This window comes from Dioscorea cayenensis, unplaced genomic scaffold, assembly GCF_009730915.1.
Source record: "Dioscorea cayenensis subsp. rotundata cultivar TDr96_F1 unplaced genomic scaffold, TDr96_F1_v2_PseudoChromosome.rev07_lg8_w22 25.fasta BLBR01000175.1, whole genome shotgun sequence".
NCBI classification, from domain to species: Eukaryota; Viridiplantae; Streptophyta; class Magnoliopsida; order Dioscoreales; family Dioscoreaceae; genus Dioscorea; species Dioscorea cayenensis.
Window position 1 is genome coordinate 27,754 of NW_024086566.1, and position 17,292 is coordinate 45,045.

The following is a 17,292-nucleotide window of genomic DNA, read 5'->3' on the forward strand; positions in this document are numbered from 1 at the left end:
GCTAAGCCCAGCTCGGGAGGGTTAAACTCACCGCCCTTCTTAACCTACGCAGCGTTTGCTATCGTGCGCTACCATTCGGGCTTTTAGATCGCGTCGTCTTTGAGCTTTTGCTCTTAAGTCTCGTCTCGCTGTCACGCTGTGCTTCGCTTTGAATTCCACGGCGGAGTGGAAGGTGAGATCTCTAATGAGTCCTTTTTTGATTTTGTAAGCTCTTTGATGTTTTCTTTCTGTCGATTGATCTCGAAAAATCCTACCTTTTGGTACTTGTTTTCAGTTTCAACTGTGAGGAATCTATTGTCTGGGGATCATCACTGTTTTTTTTATTTTTAATGTTTTGATTTGAGATTACAGTGCTTATTTGTTGCAATTTATTCGATTTTTAGTCATAAAGTTGATGCCTTGAATTCCAATTGATGTCGATGCCTTGGTTAGGTCTTGCCAGTGAAATGAGTTCTCACTGTAATTTGCTTAACCTTTGTTGTTTAGAGTTGTGGAATTATTTGGATGGTTAAAGTTGATATTTTGGCCATACTCTGTGGGAATACAGTCAAATTCATGCGGTTGTTCCTGGAAAATGTGATGTTGGTGTGACTAGTAGTCAGAGAGAATCTTCTGATTTTTGGTTTTGTTGATGATCTGTTAAAAATGCATTCAGAATCATAGGCAAGAAGTAAAGAGTGCTTGAAGGTCGGTAATCCTTGTGTTCATTTGTTTCTACGATCTTAAGCTTACAATGGTTTATGTTAAAAAGTGTGGCATCAAAGTGCCAACATAGGATTCATTTCATTGGATGCTGAATGCTTGTTTTGTTATGTTTTTCTACCTGATGTGCTATTGATCATATGTGTGAATTCTATGGAAGTAAATATTGGCTAATAATGGTACACAAATTCTTTCTTATTTTTTTTTTGAGATAAGGAGTCTCTTTGTTGCAGGGTTTTATTGAGGAAATAGAATCATGGGATGCTTTTCTTGCTGCGAGGAAGATATTCATGGAGCAGCTGACAATGGAGCTCCTTATAAGTCGAGCCATTCAGCAGGTGACGTAGTGTACAACAGTTGGCATAAAGAATCTATGCATCCAGCATGTTTAGGAACTAGAATTCAAGATCCTTGAATTCTATCAATTGACTATGAAATTTCTTGTCCTGAATGGTGATTGGTTACTCATCCTTATGGTAAAGACAGTACGTGATCTCATATGCTCTGTCCGGCTGTCCTGCCAGTGGGCTCTATATTTGGAAACGTTCCCATGTGTTTGTGTGGTCCTTTCTGTCTTTTGTGCACCATGTTTTGATTCTTTTTGATCATTTATCAGCATAACTTTCCTGATATTTTACTAAAATTTTTCATGCAGGTAATGATGGGTTCTACCGTGCTTCAGATCCTACCCCAAAAGGTGCACAAGTTGTAAAAGTTCAGCCCATTGCTGTCCCTGCTGTTTCTGTAGATGAACTGAAGGAAATAACAGACAATTTTGGGAACCAGGCATTGATTGGTGAGGGTTCATATGGTAGAGTATATTATGGTGTCCTTAAAAATGGTAGAGCAGCAGCCATAAAAAAGTTAGACACCAGTAAGCAACCAGATCAGGAATTACTGGCACAGGTTTGCAGAATCGCAAATATAGTATTTTTAGATAATTTCAATTTTCACCTCCTTCCTGATAGAAGGCCTTAACAGGTGTCTATGGTTTCGAGGTTGAAACATGACAATTTTGTTGAGTTGCTTGGATATTGTGTTGATGGAGGTCTTCGAGTCCTTGCTTATGAGTTTGCAACAATGGGCTCTCTTCATGATGTTCTTCACGGTGCGCTCTAGCATTTTATAAAAATATTGAAGAATCCTATGCCTTCTTTTGGTCCTACTTGTTTATGAAAACTTGTTAATGCGCATTGTAACCAGGACGGAAAGGTGTTAAAGGCGCAGAGCCTGGTCCTGTTCTGTCATGGGCGCAGCGAGTGAAGATTGCTGTTGGTGCAGCTAAAGGTCTTGAATATTTGCATGAGAAAGCACAACCACATGTTATTCACCGAGACATCAAGTCGAGCAATGTTCTACTATTCGATGATGATGTTGCGAAGATTGCTGATTTTGATCTATCAAATCAAGCTCCTGATGCAGCAGCACGTCTTCATTCCACTCGAGTTCTTGGAACATTTGGTTATCATGCTCCAGAGTAAGTCCAGTTTCCCCAATATTCTCAAGCAAAAGTTTAAACATGCCTTTATTTTTTATTGGGAACTCTGGTTCGTTGTTTTTGGAAGGTATGCAATGACCGGACAGCTTAGTTCAAAGAGTGATGTCTATAGTTTTGGTGTGGTTCTTCTGGAACTCTTGACTGGTCGGAAGCCTGTGGATCATACATTACCACGAGGGCAGCAAAGTCTTGTTACATGGGTAAATGTTTTTCTTTTAATACTATTTCATTTCATTGTTACCCATTTCTATGATTTCGAATATTGCAATGAGAAATAACCAAATTCGTTTAATCGGCAGGCAACACCAAGATTGAGCGAAGACAAGGTCAAGCAATGTGTTGATACAAGGCTAAATGGAGAGTATCCTCCAAAAGCTGTTGCTAAGGTATACTATAATTTTGTTTGAAGTATCATTTGCTAACCACTTACTGTTTATTGTTTATTGAATTTGTAATGAAGTATTTGATGTCAATCTTTTATTGTCTAATTGCTTTCATTTTCATCACATTATTGTGCAGCTGGCTGCTGTAGCTGCTTTGTGTGTTCAGTATGAAGCTGATTTTAGACCGAACATGAGCATCGTCGTTAAAGCTCTTCAACCGCTCTTGCACGCACGTTCAGGCCATCCTGGTGAAACCGCATGATATCGATCTTAAAGCATTTCTTCCACAATTGCTTTTTATTTTTTCGCCAAGTTTGCAGAATACCGGTGTGTGAAGATATATATATTTTTTCTTCCCTTTTTTTGATCGTGCTGTAGATTTCATGCCTACTAAATAGAAACGCTAAAAGAATTTAAGCGTATTGTATTTGGGTTCCTTTAATTCATTATAAATAAGTTCTGTCGGTGCCGTATTTTTTCTGTGTTGATTCATCATATTTTTGTTGATTCATGTTGCAAATGTTTCACCGCAAATTCTCGATACTTTTGTATTGGTATCATAGACAATGCATAATTTACAAAAGTCAAAGTCATTTCAACCAAATCCAATCAAATGCATAGGTTTCCATTCATATGAACAATTTAAGAAGCGCCTCCAAGTCTAAATACATTGTAACAATACAAACACAAACACAAACACAAGACATATACCTCTCAAGAAAATGAAATAAACATCAAAGTCTCCAAAAGCTATAATCTGTACACAAGAATATATAAGTGAAAGCCATACTTACACAAACAATCCTCTCCCAAACTGACAGACGAAATATACTATATTCGAACGACTTCATCTGGTCGTTGTCCTAGTTTAGCCAAAAGCTTTATGTGTCAAAGTACCGAAGGAGCATTTCTTCCATATAATGTGCGAAATTCGACATGAAATGCAATCTAAATATCTCAATTTTCTTCTGAAGATCATCTGTTTCTTGTTCCGCTAGACTTGGAATCAGGGGTTGTCACTCTTGTCGGTGTCAGAATTTTCTCTTTGAGAATCAATTTCTATGCTCCCGCCACGATTCCGCCGATTCCTCCGGTCCTGCAAAATTTATGTTACACAATAACTGATGGCATCATTAACACTTAGGATGGATTTATATCATCTGCAGAGCTTTGGAAAGAGATAAAACTGTCCCAATTGAACTCGCAACAAAAAAAAATTCAAGAAAGACACACAACTGATGCATGAGACTCATCAACTGTAAGTTCTCGTATTAAGTTCGATATTGCATAACTTACAATCAAAAGAAGTGTTATAAGTTGAGGTTTACTAACCTCACGGGGTATTGGATCTTCTGATTCCAACATCAGAACAACTTGACCCATCTTCGGTCGTTTCTCTGAATCAGGGTCAACACATCTCAAGGCAGTTAAAAGAGCTCGTTTGAGGGCTCTTGTTGATGGTTTGATCTCTATACTTGGGTCTACCACTTCCTCTGAGCGCCTATTGGTAACCATCATTTTGAGCCAATCAACAAGATTTACCTGTAATCGCCATCGAAGTCTAGTATTAGAAAATTGGAAGTCCAAAAGAATAGGACAGTTTAAACATACATCTACAGGTAAATGTGGATGTGTGCCTCTCTTACAATGTTAGCTCTGAACTTTATTAATAAATTGAATCACTTCAGAACCTTAAATTAAATAAATACAGAATTATATGGGTGAACTGCCTTGCATACCCAACTCAATTGTGTTTAGATATTATAGTAAATAAGAATTAGATGAAAATACTGAAAGAATTGAAACTAATCTTCTCCATTAATTTATTTATTTTATCAGTACCTCATGTACAGGGCGGCCATAATCAACAGGATCTCTACCAGTAATTGCCTCCAAGAGAACAACCCCAAAACTGTATATGTCACTCTTTTCATTTAAAAGTCCAGTATTTGCATACTCAGGTGCAACATACCTTCATAAGAAATTGGATTTACATAATCAGATGCAACAATCGAAACAAACCACATTAAAGATCATTACTATTTGAGAAGACCTACCCAAATGTTCCCATAACTCTTGTGGTGATGTGGCTTTTTCCAGCACCCAAAAGCTTCGCCAAACCAAAGTCAGAGACTTTTGCATTGAGATCATTATCGATCAATATGTTGCTGGACTTAATATCTCGATGGACCACTTTTGGCTCAATAGCCTCATGTAAATAGGCAAGGCTGTCAAGCATAATAATTCCACATTAGAACCGAATCTAACATTAAATTTGTTGTAAATATAATAAATTTACAATATGCATGCAAATAAATGATAAAAAAAAAAGACTTTCCAATGCAACTACCATTACATAGAAGAGAAGCATAATACCAAAACTCACAACAGAGTAGGCACTCAATCAACAAACACTACATTTGAAATATCTACTATCTAAGGATTCTAGAGCATTTCAGATTGTTTCACTTCAAGCTCAAGGGTTGGTAGTTGTTACAATTATATTGTTTTGTCCTTTCAAAGCAAAAAATACAAAGAATAGTCACTTATTTTTCAGGATAAATTTTACTTACGCCTTAGCTGTGCCAAGGAGAATCTTCATTCGAGCCTCCCAGGTGAGAGTACCCTTCTGGCGCATTGCTCCATGAAGCCACTGTTCCAGGTTTCCATTGTTGACGTACTCATACACTAACATCCTGTTTAGAAATATTGACCCATGCCATTAATTTCAAATGAAAAATGCAGTCATAAAAGATGGAAGAAAGTCGTTAATCAAATAAAAGCAGAAGGTTATAAATTGTTGCACATCTATTGCAGATTAACTACGACTAACATATAATCAATATAAAGAAATTGAATAGCAACATAACTCGAAATGGCAATGCAGGAGGTAAAGAGAAAAGCAGACTACACCTGTGAGTGCCCTCAACACAGTACCCTAAAAGCCGAACTAAGTTCTTGTGGCGAACAAGCCCAATTGCATCAACTTCGACTCTAAACTCCTTCTCTGCTTGACCCCTGAAAGAATGAGATGCAAAAAGATAAAGAAATCTCTATGAGATACTGGCCAAAGAGTTACCCGAGGGAAGCCAAAGCTTACAGATTGTTAAGGAGCCTCTTGACAGCCACTGGGCTTCCATTTATCAGACGGCCATGATACACAACACCATAACCACCCTCCCCGAGTATATTTTCCCTTGAAAAACGATTGGTTGCAATCTCCAAGTCTCGCAATGTAAACCAATGGCCCCAACCAAGATGAGAGAACTCAGGGAGTCCAGTCAAAGGTGAAGGAGCTGTTATGCGGTATGATGAAGAAGCAGGCCTGTATACAGAAACTATCCCAGAATTTCCATCTTCACCCGAAAGGGAACCACCTTCTTTTTCAGTGTGGTGAAAAGAGCCTGAAAGACTGTTACTATCAGCAGGTCTTGATTTTCCCAGACCCAAATGGACCATGACCTTATCAGAATCATTCTCCCTGGCCTTGTCATGAATTGTGAGAAGAATACCATCACTTGCGACAAAATCATTTGCTGGAACTTGCTCCACCCTTACTTCTCTGATTTCCTTTGACACTGCAGGAATTTGAGTCACAGGAAGCCTGTTTGGAGCTCTTCTCCTCCTGCGGCTCTGAGCATTAATGCATATTACTAGTACAGTAAGAATGAAAATCAACAAGATCATAACAGTTATTGAAATTACGACCCATAGCTGAAGACCAAACAAATCAGTTTTCTCAGACAAATGTTGCTTGAGTGAACTCCCAGATGATGACATATTCCAGATACCAAAATTCCTGGGAAAGAATAACAAGAAGCTTCACTCATCAGACCTTTAAGGCAACTAGCTTGTGTTGCATAAATACATGCATCACAGAGTATCCACACTACACAACAAAAAATAAGCTCGTTCCAATGGGGAAAAAAACTTTTTTTTCTGAAAGATAGAGTGAAGGAATTTAGATACATCAATACAGATGGCATGATAAACTTGTCCTCCAATTCCATGAATGATTCGAAGGTTATAGTCAAGAGAGAAGAAAAAGGCAAATTTTTTTTGTTTTTTAATAAGGTGGATGTACTTCCAAAGCGACATTTCAAGCAGACAAAAGAAGTTTGAGCTAAGATAAATGTACTTCCCAACTATAAAAAAGCTTATATCCAACAAATGACAAAGCCTTTCAACTTTCACTTCTCGCCAATGACAAAGAAATCAATCAACACTAATGGTTGGATATGGAAGATTTATAAAATTATATAAAGCCCTTATCCACCATGTACACATAAAAAAAAAAAAACCAAACAAAACAAGTTAAAGATTCCAATTTTCAAACAAAAAATCAAAGCAAATGTAGACTAAAACAGACAATTGGTCATAAATATTATTCATTCCAAAACAAACATCTCAGCTTCTGCTTGACAAAAATAACGCTCTTCTAAATAACTAGATCACAAAAAAAAATACAAAACTTAGATATCACACATGAAATGGAGCCACAATTAATCAAAATTTCAAAGAATGCGAAAATAGAGAGATTAAATCAGCACAAAAACAAGATTTTCTCACCTTCTTCCGCACTATCAGAGATCTTCAGATCTCCAAGGGGAATCCCTCCTCACACACACATTCCCATTCTTCGAGTTCCAATCACCACTCAAAAACACCACCAAAGCGAGAGTTAAAACACCATTACCACAACAAAGGAGCTACCTTGAAGCTCTAAAATCGTCAATAGACCAAGAAAGAAGGTGTTCGAGCAATGGCGCCCCGGATCTATGCTTGGATTGAGCTCGCAGCTGCAACCAAAACCACAGCCTCAACAACTGCTACCAATTTCCATTCGAAGCTTCAAATCGAGAATTCCACTGGGATTCAAAGCGAATTTTGGAAGAGAGAGCGAGAGAGAGAGAGAGAGAGAGAGAATCACCGGCATTTCGTGTGGGCGAGCATGGAGGAAATAAACAGGGAAATTTAAACAGTAATTTTTGTGAACAACCCCCTGTAAAGTTTCATTATCTTAACCCAAGCCCATTTCTCGGTTAAAAAAAAACAGAAAATTACTTGTATACCCCTATAAAATTTTTTATTGCTTGTATTTATAAAGATGTATTTCATGTAGTAATTATATAACTAATTTTGTGGATAATAAAAAAATTACAAAATGCAAAACTGTTATATTTGATATAAAAATTGTTTGGTGACATATTAGCTAATGATAGTACAAAGGCACCCTATTATTATACTTTACAAACATTATAATTTGTTTATTTATTTATTTATTATTAAAAAATTAAATTTATTTTTGACTCGATTATTTGCTCTTTTTATAAATTTTTTTACTTAGATTTTCAGCATTGAAACATTTAAGTAAATACCAATAACTTATCTGGCATAAAGATGGGGGCTATGAAAGCAAAAGGACCCCAAATAAAAATAGTTCAACGTTGAAAACATGATTGAAGTGTTTCACAAGGGGGTCAACATAAATAAGAGACTTGCAAACCTGTAAAGCTAAAAAGAAGACAAATATAAAAAGAAATTCATACTAAATAATAAATAAAATAAAATAAAAAAAAATAAAGTTTTGAAAAACCCAGATGAGCCCAAAAAGAAACCAAAAGTCACATAACGTTTCTTCAGTCACACTCTGAGATCTCTAGGGTCACTTTTCGGGTACACAAAGCATCACTGATTAGAGACACTTCTATTCAATGGTCAACGCGCATGGCTTTGTGTTGACTTTTTGTGGGCCCCGGAACACTCCCAACCGTTCAATCTGTAACCAAGTTTAATTTCAACGGATGGGATTCATTCATTCATTCATCGCAATAAAACACCAAAGTATGACAGCAAAGAGATAGCGAATGATTTAGAAACACAACCTACTGGAATTTATCAAAAAAATCATATAAACGCATTGATCAAACAAAAATAAAAAAGATTAAATATACAAAAAAACTTTTAATTAAAACATGATGTGTAAATTCATGGTGAGTGATCAGACAACAATTCACTGAGGAAGATATCAGAAAGAGAGTCCTTTGCTGAAGTATATGAATTTAGACGTTTTTTGAAAGACCGAAGTTCTCTCTCGTCTTTTGTAGTTCGTTTCTGTGAAAATGAAAATAATAATTACAATGAATTAGCAATTCAGAGCTCATTAGAAATTGAAATTCCAAAGGATTACTTACAAAGGATTTCTTCATTAGCAAAATGTCAACCAGGTATATCAGCCAGAGAACATTAGTCTTTGGGAAGCTGAATGAGTTCACATTCATGAGGACAATGGAATATGGTAATCAAAATGCATTGTCTGTAAAACCAAAATTACCTTTCCTTCCCAGCATTCTTTGGTCTCTTTTTTCATTTTTCGGTATGTCTCAGACTGTGTTAAAAAAAAAAATGGATTGGGTTATGCATTGGATTCAATTCCATAGATTTTTTCCCCATACAAAGATATAGGTCAATTCTGACCTGTATGTCTCCCTTAGGACCCTCAAACAATCCTGGATCAGCCGACAGATCGAGAAAAAGTATAGCCTTTCCTATTAAGGGCATGGAAGAAGTAATTAGTACAAGTAGGAGTCAACAATGAGAACGGTAGATACTTCAAAAACCATTATTTGGTTAGTACAATATAAATCAATAATTCAATGGGCATCTGGCCACCGCCATGCAGCACTGCAGGTATCCTATAGTCGTTTTTTCAGACGATGTCTTAGACTCTTATTGGTTTCATTGTCTTGACTTATAATTATAGCCATCTCCTGCAGTGCAATTGATGCTTGCAGCTACATAGGACTAAGAGTCTACCTTTACTATAGACTATAGTAAATAGTAATTTCATAATAAAAATCTAACACAACCACTTTAAACCAATACTCTACAGAAATTTCATCACCATGTGTTTGATATAGTTATTCAAAGCAAACTTACCAGTATTGATTCGGGAAAGGGTGAAATCAATTATTGATACTGTTAATCCATATGTTCTGGCTTGCATTTTCCTTCCTTCAAGTGTGAAATCCATCATATTAGCTCCAGAACGAGTCAAAAGAATGTTGCCCCTGCAGATAATGGATTTGAATCAAAAGGATTTTTAGATCACAAACTATAGTTTGGCATTCGTGAAGAAAATAATTAATCATGAGAATGTTATATATAGCTATACCAGTGCAGATCTCGATGTTCAAATTCACAAGCAGCCTCTGCAACAGCCAATGCAACAGTAACCTACAAACTACGGGGGTGAGAACCATGGCCATTTTGCAGATAAGTTTCCGTGAGAAAATTTATCATTGTCTTACTTGTACTAATAAACTTCGAGCTTCATCAAAGTTCAAAAGCACAAAACTTTCTAGATCTTTACCACCATGAGCTAGGATAAATACTATGTAGCACTACAGAGAGATAGCACAGCAACCAATAAGTCAAGAGAGGAAATTTATTTAAATCATTTACCTTCCATGTTGATACTCTGATGTCTCATGAAATGAAATGACGAAGCACATTGAAGAATAAAACAACCTGATTTTCTGAAAACTCCTTTGGATGATCATTTTCAGATCCATGCTTCGTATCCCATTCTTCCCATGAGTTAATGAGGCTAGCATCGTAGGAACCTTGGCAGACTCGAAAGCTTAGATGCAAAACATGATATAATGATAAAGTCACATACTAGTAACTGGTAAGAGAAGGAAAAGATTCTTTTTCTTCACATCTTACCCAGACAGATGTAAAAATAATATGGATAAGCAATTAAAAATCACAAAGGAGAAAAGAAGAATTATGTAAACACTATTGCCTTTCTCAAACATATATATATATATATATATATATATGTATGTGTGTGTGTGTGTGTGTGTGTGTGTGCATAGGTTGATCTAATGCAGGAAAAATGCAGAATGCTGGCAAATCTTCAGCTAATATAATGGAATAACCTACTCTTTCGTTTCGATAAAAAAAGGGTGCAAGAATTCTCCTTGACGGAATCCCCTTCTCTCGGCCTTAGATTATTTAAAGTCAATGAAAGCAAGACCTCTTCAAGTACTTCTTCAGATTTCTGCACAAAGCAAGAATTGAAGTTGCTAAGTTGCTGATAATTCCATGGCATTACTAAAGAGATCTCAAGATGAGACCAACAGACCTTTTGGACTTCTCCATTCACTAACAACTCCCCATCAATAGGAACTACCTTGCAAACAGCATCACCAGCTTTGAATGCCTCACCATAGGTTCCTTCACCAATTTTAACAATGCTATTTGAATCACTGTTATATAACAAGACCACTTTCAATGTCAGGCCTTTGAATGAACTAACTTTTCCAAGAAATCCAAAATGCAAGAAATCCAAAAATATATTAGAAACAAAATTAAGATGATAAGCAATATGCTTTATTTATTAGCTTCTTGTGCCATATGATTATAGATGCCATAAACTCCCAGATAAATCAAGTAACATGCTTAAATCATCACATAAAACTGTGAAATCATAAGAAATAGTGAAAAATTTTATGAAATCAGGAAGAAGGCATTGAAACCAACCAATAGTTAGTGAAGACTTCATGAAGACTAAGAGGAGCTTGTTGATGGCAAACCATGAGAAGTTGTGTGAATGCACTGTAACATTCCCCACCCAATGATGCTGAGTGTGAAACTATTGATTCTTTCCTGTTTGCCCCTTCTGATTCTTTGCCTAAAGCACTGCTTATTTTGGATTCCCCACTTACTGAAAAATCTCCTTCAACACTCACTTCTTTGATCTGAAGTGCACCAAATGAACTTACAATACTATTTTCATTTAGATCACCAACAGACTCAGGGGCAGCAGATTTTGAATTGATGTCACTCTTATAACAACTGAGATTGAAAGGAACCATCAACCTTGTAGCCTTTTCAGGTGTTGTTTCAAACAGGTTTCCAGATAGGCCATTATCAGTTTGACCAGATGGAATTCTTGGCGTTTCCAAAATCCTACCCAATTGTTGAGATGACAAACAACGATAGGCAAGCTTTGAAATCCTCCATCGCTCCAAAATGGAAGGCAAATCATGGACAATGTAGTCATGTTGCCTTCCCATAGCCCAAGTGCTGAAATGCTTCGGTGAGGGGCTTTCCTCCAACAACTCAAAGGAGTCCACTTCTTGGAAATATGCCTTCTCCTTCCTGAAATCTCTTGGTTCTTGAACTGCCTTTTTCTGCATAAATGACAAATTATCATATAGACAGAACATATTACTAATAAAATGCTTGTTAATAGTCATACCCCACGCCCCGGCTTGGGGATTTTCCTCCCTCCTTTATTCTTAGGTTGAGGCCTGAACTCCTCTCCTACCGCAACAATGATACTTTCCCTCCCTCTAAATGCAAAAAAATCATCACAAAAGTAGAACCTTTCCACTATAGCATAATGCAAATAGTCCGGTAAACTGCGAACTAAAAGGATTTCTTTTGTTTGAAAACTAGATTATTCTGAGCAAAATCATGATCATGAAGAAAAAAAATAGTGATGTCAAACATTAATATTCTTTTTTTCTAGTAAAGAAAACCAGAATTATTCAAAAGAAACATTAGTTCAAACAATTAGCGGGTGTTCCATTTCTTCAACTAATTACAAAAATAAACACACAAAAAAAAGCGAGAAATTGAATTGCAAACCGAATGGAAAGTGATCGATTCCAGCTGGGCCTCTTGCTCGGCACAAAGCTCACCCTATTCTCTCTACCCGACTGACCACTGATCAGAACCACAAAAACAAAATTCATTGAGAATCCAAAATCTCACAAAACTGAAATAAAACAAAAGCAATTTGGGCTTACAGTTGGCCTTTGGATACTGATTCCTGATTCCTTCTCCTCCTCCCATAAACGACAGCAATTTCCTGCTCCTCCGGCTGCTGTTCATCATCTCCTTGTGATGCGATCTCCGTCCATAGATCAGCGTCGCTGCCTGGAGAGATTTGGGCATCAGAGCTGCAAACGATCAGTGATGTGAGCGAAAGAGGAGATCATAGTACCTTTCCTAGAAGCCATGGGAGGAGAGTGAGGGCTCGAAGATCGAAGAGAGAGTGAGGGATAGAGAGAGAGAGAGAGAGAGCGAATGGAGGGACTTTTGAATCCGATTTCAAATGGGAAACGCATTCCAGTCCCCAAATGGGAAACGCATTCTATAGTATGAATTATGAAAAAAGCTTTTTTTTCTCACTTTTTTTTCGCTTTTAATTTCAAATAATATCAATTAGATAAAAATTTATGCTGAAATTTTGAAAAATAAATTTTTTTTGTTGACAAAACATATTTAAATTTTATTTATACCTAATTAATTTAAAAATTTATTATTATTTTTTACTAGGTCAACTAGAGATTAAAAAGATCAGCTCTCTTTTACATTTATGATATGAATAAGTAGTTTACCCACCTTATTAAAATAAAAAACTATAATAATTATTATTTTTTAATTAAACCTAAATAGATCTTTAATTTTTTTTTTTTAACAAATACAATGATGGACCATTAAATTTCATTGATGATTTAACAATCTATTTTCATGTTGTCTTTTAGTTTCTCAACAAAAATGAGAAAAAGTTACTATGATTAGCAAGGAGTTCTAGAGTTCTACATAACTCTATATACAAGGGGATCATAAATAAACTCATCTCCTTGAAAAGGCAACCAAGAACAACATAGACATTGATACAATGATCTTGAAATTAGAACTCTCCCATAGACTCTTCTTGTTTGTGCAACCACACTCATTTACTGCTAATTGATCTCTCAATTCTTTCAGCGCTTTGTCTCTTCTTTCACCCATCTGTCATACAATATAAATTAATAAATAAATAATTATCATCATATGTGATTACAAAGTTCATTATATTCAATGCAAATGAGAGACATTCTATTACCCTCTGAAGTTTTCTTGTTTGAGATCGCGCTTCTTGGAGGCAAAATTCAAGCTTTACGATGCGTTTTTTCAGTTCTTGATCCGCTCTTCGGTGTTTCTCAAGCTGTTTTGATATATAGAGCAGTTGTTATAAAAAAAGAAAAACACAAATACAAGCGAGAAACTTAGTGATGAAAAGTACCTGAGATTCCAGTTCTTTGGTTTTGTGCTTCCAATGAGCAGACAAGAACCTTATTTCATCTCTCAGTCTAGCAATCTCCTCGTCTTTGGAATTCAGATGTTTCTGTAAGTTCTCAACATTCTTTGCAGAAACTTCATCGAAGATCTTCATGAGTTTGCAATCTTTGTTAGCTCCAGATTTTGAGATTGCATGCATGATTTCTTCTTCCATTCTCATGACTTCATCTTTAAGTTGCTTCTGAGAGAGCTCACGTGTTTCGAGATCTTTCTGCAGATGGTTTAACTGCTCGGCTAGTTTATTGACCCGGACCTCATGTTCTTTTAAGGAGCTGTTCTTCTCATCTAGTTCCTTCAGTAAGGACAAGCATTGGAATTGCGCAGACTCAGCTGATGCAGCACTTGCTTTTGCAGCTGTTTGAGTGATTGAAAGTCGTGATCTTAAATCATCCAACTCTTTGAGATACTGCATGTTATACCAAGAAGTTGAAAGTATTAAAAATATCAATCTTGCAAGTTAACAAATTCAACTGATGAGTAGAGTTTAAAATAAGCTCAAACAAACAAGTATCAAGGGGGATGAGTCTTTCAGCAGAATAGAGATATTGCAGTAAAGGAAAACAGAAGCTGGAATTCGCATTAAGAAGAATACAAAATGCCTTATTATAACAGGGGAAAAAGGATAATCATAATTGCTTCCACAACAGCTGTTAACCATAGAAGGATAGAAATTTTATTATCAGAAGTTAATGACATGATTTGTGATATCTAACAGTATGGAAAAGCATATTAGAATACTGTACTAATGTTCATCAAAACATTTAATAATTATATCTTGTCAAGTAACTATCACAACTTTATCTGGAGGTTTCTATTATGATGTGTCATTAAGAGCTTGTAACAAAAACAAATATCTATATCAACTTTGGATTCATTATGAAGCTTGATCTCCCTATACACAAATAACATTTATATGAGATGTTGCCAGAACGAGGCACAACATTTCTCTAAACCACACCACTTTCAGAGTACAAGTAGGAGAGATGTAATATACATATATATATCACAAATAAAAATCATACAGAAACAATTCAATTAAATCCGAGAAAATAAATGGAATGACTGGTTCATACAACATGATTACAGATTTAATGAATTAAGCTGATCTTTCAGGAAACTGCAGACATTATGAGCAACAACCAAATGATACCAACAAATAGCTACATATTAATGACAGCAAGGAAGATAAATATTATGCCTTATTAACATCAAGGTTTCACTATGTTGACTTTGAAGAGAAAAAGAAAAGTCCTTATTAAAAAAAATCTCATTAAAGCATAATCATCAAAGCCTTTTGAGATTCTAAAAGTTCCGAGTATATCCTGAGCTATTCCCATGCAAACAGCTGAGAATTCCACACAATCACATTTCCTAACTGGAGAAAATTGAGAAGAACATTTCCATGTTGATGATATCACAATATAAGCATTCTCAGTTCAACAAAACACAGCAGACAGTCTGAAAACTTGAGATCATATATACTAGAAATGCTCACAAGTCAAAAAAGTGGTCCGTTGAGATGGAAAAATTACAGAAAACATAGAAAGGCAATGAAGCATCTTTTGAAAGGTAGCAAGTCAACCATAAAGCATAAAAGAACACATATGATATATATATATATATATATATAACCTGCTCAGAAGTAGAAGTAGATGCCTGCAACTGCCCATCTCTCTCCTCTAAACACCTCTGCAAAATTCCAATCTCTTCTTCCAAGGTCCTTGCCTTTGTCTCCGCCATCTATTAAAAGATCCCAACAAAATTAATCATTGAAAAACTTCAAGCACATCATAAAATCCAATCAAGCAACTCAAAACAAACCTTTCTATTAACCATCTCTTTTTCAATTGATTCCTCCTGTGAAGCCAACCGGGTACGAACATCCTTGAGTTCTGAAGCCAAAGAAACAACACTCCTCCGAAAACTCTGCTTTTTCTCCGAAAGATCCTTCAACAAAGGATCAACATCCATACCTCAAATCTATAAATTGCACCTTCACCCAAAAAATTAGGCAATAATACTAAAGCTTCGTCCTTGGCCACAAATCATTCATCAGGCCATCAAAAGGGCAGCTACCAGTCATGAAACTTATGGCACAGAGAAACACACAACATCACTGTTTTTTTCCCCTTTTTTTAATTCTAATACGAAAGCGGTCGGTTTCACTGTTAGATAGAAAAATAAATGCAGTTATTTATTGCGTATTTAAAAACATTGAAAAAAAATTCAAATTTTGCAGGTGATTCTAAAAGTATAACACAAAAGAGATTAAAATCCGGAAGAGAGAGAACATTTAGTACCTCGCTGAGATTGATCCAAACCCTAGAAAAACATGCAACAAGGGAGAGCTCGAGGCTTCTCCGGATCGATTTAAACTTTGATTTCTTGTTGAAAACTCACGGGAATCAGCACCCTGACTATGGTCCACTTCGATTTCTCTGACTTTCTTAGCTTGGTTTGGGTCCACTCCAATCTCCAACAAAAAGCGAAATCTTCAGCTTTCACGGCAAAATCATTCGATCTCAAACTATAAATCTCAAAATTTACACACTCCAACCCATTCAACACGCCCTTCTTCAGCACCAATCTAAGAAAAACCCATTCAAGAAAAAAAAAAACCCAGCTTTTCGGACGAAAACAAAGAGACACACCTCCCTATTATGAAAATCAAACTCTGGGTGCAAATCCAAGCAAAAAGGAACAGGTTTTCGGCCAAAAACGGCGAAAATTTTTGGACAAAATCTCCAGCGAATCGAAGTGGTATTGCTCGTCGTCGATAGCGAGAACAAAGCCCGGAGATCGATTGAGAAAGAGAGAGAAGCGGTGAAGTAGTGCTGGATGAGATGCTGACGTGGCAAGGGATCATCCGAGCCTGAGGTTCGGATTCCTTATCGTTTGACTTCGAGCGCGGCAAAAATTAAATTCCAATTTCATCCTGTGCCACGTGGATGTCAACAATTCGATGGTACGTCTCAAATGACTAAAATACCCTTTGTAAATGTTGGAATATAAGCACCCTGCACAACTGGATTATTTTGAGTATTTTACTTAAAACACCCACAAATATATATATATATATATATATTTATTTATTTATTTATTTATAAGGCTGCGCAATTTACAAATGTCCGTAAATACAACATCTAATTTTAATGAAATTTATTTCAATGATTCAGATTGATTGAAATATTGTTATAATCACGATTCAGCAATTTAGATCAGATTATTATGCATCTCACTTTTTTACTGTTATACTATTTACAAGCTCAATAACACTGATATTATTCCTGATATTACTATGCAATTAAAATGTAATCTGTTTCAATTTAAATTCAACGATAATCTATAAATGTAATGTACAAATATTTTTAGAGGACATAATCTCTATGTATATATGGTCAAAAATCAGCTGAAATCGCAAAAACCCTTTAAGCCAGAAATCGCAAAACACCTCGTTAGCTTTTAGAATCCCCAAAAACCCCTCCTTTTAAAAGTCTATGTTTTTCAAACCCCAAACCCTCAGAATCTGGATGTGAACGGAGTGAGTTTCAAATTTTTTGACGAAAG

The 17,292-nt window shown here is 36.0% G+C and overlaps 4 protein-coding genes across 5 annotated transcripts; 1 reads left to right on the forward strand and 3 right to left on the reverse strand.

Annotated features, from left to right (window-relative positions):
* The first annotated feature begins 62 nt into the window (after positions 1-62).
* LOC120253726 (pto-interacting protein 1-like) lies at positions 63-3,064 on the forward strand. The gene is made up of 8 exons (XM_039261990.1): positions 63-172; positions 936-1,040; positions 1,358-1,608; positions 1,684-1,810; positions 1,906-2,179; positions 2,268-2,400; positions 2,500-2,586; positions 2,720-3,064. Exons 2-8 carry the CDS (start codon positions 959-961, stop codon positions 2,843-2,845), a joined length of 1,080 nt encoding a protein of 359 aa, XP_039117924.1. The 5' UTR covers positions 63-172; positions 936-958; the 3' UTR covers positions 2,846-3,064.
* Positions 3,065-3,182: 118 nt separating this feature from the next.
* LOC120253725 (probable receptor-like protein kinase At5g18500) lies at positions 3,183-7,536 on the reverse strand. The gene is made up of 8 exons (XM_039261989.1): positions 7,153-7,536; positions 5,684-6,382; positions 5,497-5,601; positions 5,157-5,279; positions 4,641-4,811; positions 4,426-4,555; positions 3,916-4,125; positions 3,183-3,679 (listed from the first exon to the last, which is right to left on the reverse strand). The coding sequence occupies exons 2-8, from the start codon at positions 6,361-6,363 to the stop codon at positions 3,590-3,592; spliced, it is 1,509 nt and encodes a 502-aa protein (XP_039117923.1). The 5' UTR covers positions 6,364-6,382; positions 7,153-7,536; the 3' UTR covers positions 3,183-3,589.
* A 921-nt stretch (positions 7,537-8,457) lies between these two features.
* LOC120253723 (serine/threonine-protein kinase haspin homolog) lies at positions 8,458-12,685 on the reverse strand. The gene is given in 16 exon segments (XM_039261987.1): positions 8,458-8,697; positions 8,778-8,846; positions 8,921-8,971; positions 9,061-9,131; positions 9,523-9,653; positions 9,758-9,819; positions 9,894-9,986; positions 10,114-10,225; positions 10,531-10,547; positions 10,550-10,648; positions 10,733-10,856; positions 11,131-11,783; positions 11,852-11,945; positions 12,244-12,321; positions 12,405-12,534; positions 12,602-12,685. Coding segments are annotated over 16 exon segments (1,926 nt in total). The 5' UTR covers positions 12,618-12,685; the 3' UTR covers positions 8,458-8,571.
* A 426-nt stretch (positions 12,686-13,111) lies between these two features.
* LOC120253728 (nuclear envelope-associated protein 2-like) lies at positions 13,112-16,534 on the reverse strand. Of its 2 annotated transcripts, XM_039261993.1 has the most exons (6): positions 16,026-16,534; positions 15,547-15,890; positions 15,358-15,465; positions 13,670-14,131; positions 13,490-13,591; positions 13,112-13,395 (listed from the first exon to the last, which is right to left on the reverse strand). In XM_039261993.1, exons 2-6 carry the CDS (start codon positions 15,694-15,696, stop codon positions 13,237-13,239), a joined length of 981 nt encoding a protein of 326 aa, XP_039117927.1. In that variant the 5' UTR covers positions 15,697-15,890; positions 16,026-16,534; the 3' UTR covers positions 13,112-13,236. The 2 variants fall into 2 exon arrangements, with proteins under 2 accessions (XP_039117927.1, XP_039117928.1); XM_039261994.1 differs by lacking the exons at positions 15,358-15,465; positions 15,547-15,890; positions 16,026-16,534 and adding an exon at positions 14,231-14,439.
* Between the last annotated feature and the right edge of the window lie 758 nt (positions 16,535-17,292).

Coding starts and splice junctions, on each gene's coding strand:
- LOC120253725 (XM_039261989.1), bottom strand. CDS start 6,363: ATGTCATCATCTGGGAGTTCACTCAAGCAACATTTGTCTGAGAAAACT. Junction 4,812..5,156: donor CTCCTTGGCACAGCTAAGGC/GTAAGTAAAATT, acceptor TATGCTTGACAG/CCTTGCCTATTTACATGAGG. Junction 4,556..4,640: donor AGAGTTATGGGAACATTTGG/GTAGGTCTTCTC, acceptor TTTCTTATGAAG/GTATGTTGCACCTGAGTATG.
- LOC120253726 (XM_039261990.1), top strand. CDS start 959: ATGGGATGCTTTTCTTGCTGCGAGGAAGATATTCATGGAGCAGCTGAC. Junction 1,041..1,357: donor TAAGTCGAGCCATTCAGCAG/GTGACGTAGTGT, acceptor TTTTTCATGCAG/GTAATGATGGGTTCTACCGT. Junction 2,587..2,719: donor CTCCAAAAGCTGTTGCTAAG/GTATACTATAAT, acceptor ATTATTGTGCAG/CTGGCTGCTGTAGCTGCTTT.
- LOC120253728 (XM_039261993.1), bottom strand. CDS start 15,696: ATGGATGTTGATCCTTTGTTGAAGGATCTTTCGGAGAAAAAGCAGAGT. Junction 14,132..15,357: donor CTACTTCTACTTCTGAGCAG/GTTATATATATA, acceptor TATAACATGCAG/TATCTCAAAGAGTTGGATGA. Junction 13,396..13,489: donor AAACAAGAAAACTTCAGAGG/GTAATAGAATGT, acceptor ATTGTATGACAG/ATGGGTGAAAGAAGAGACAA.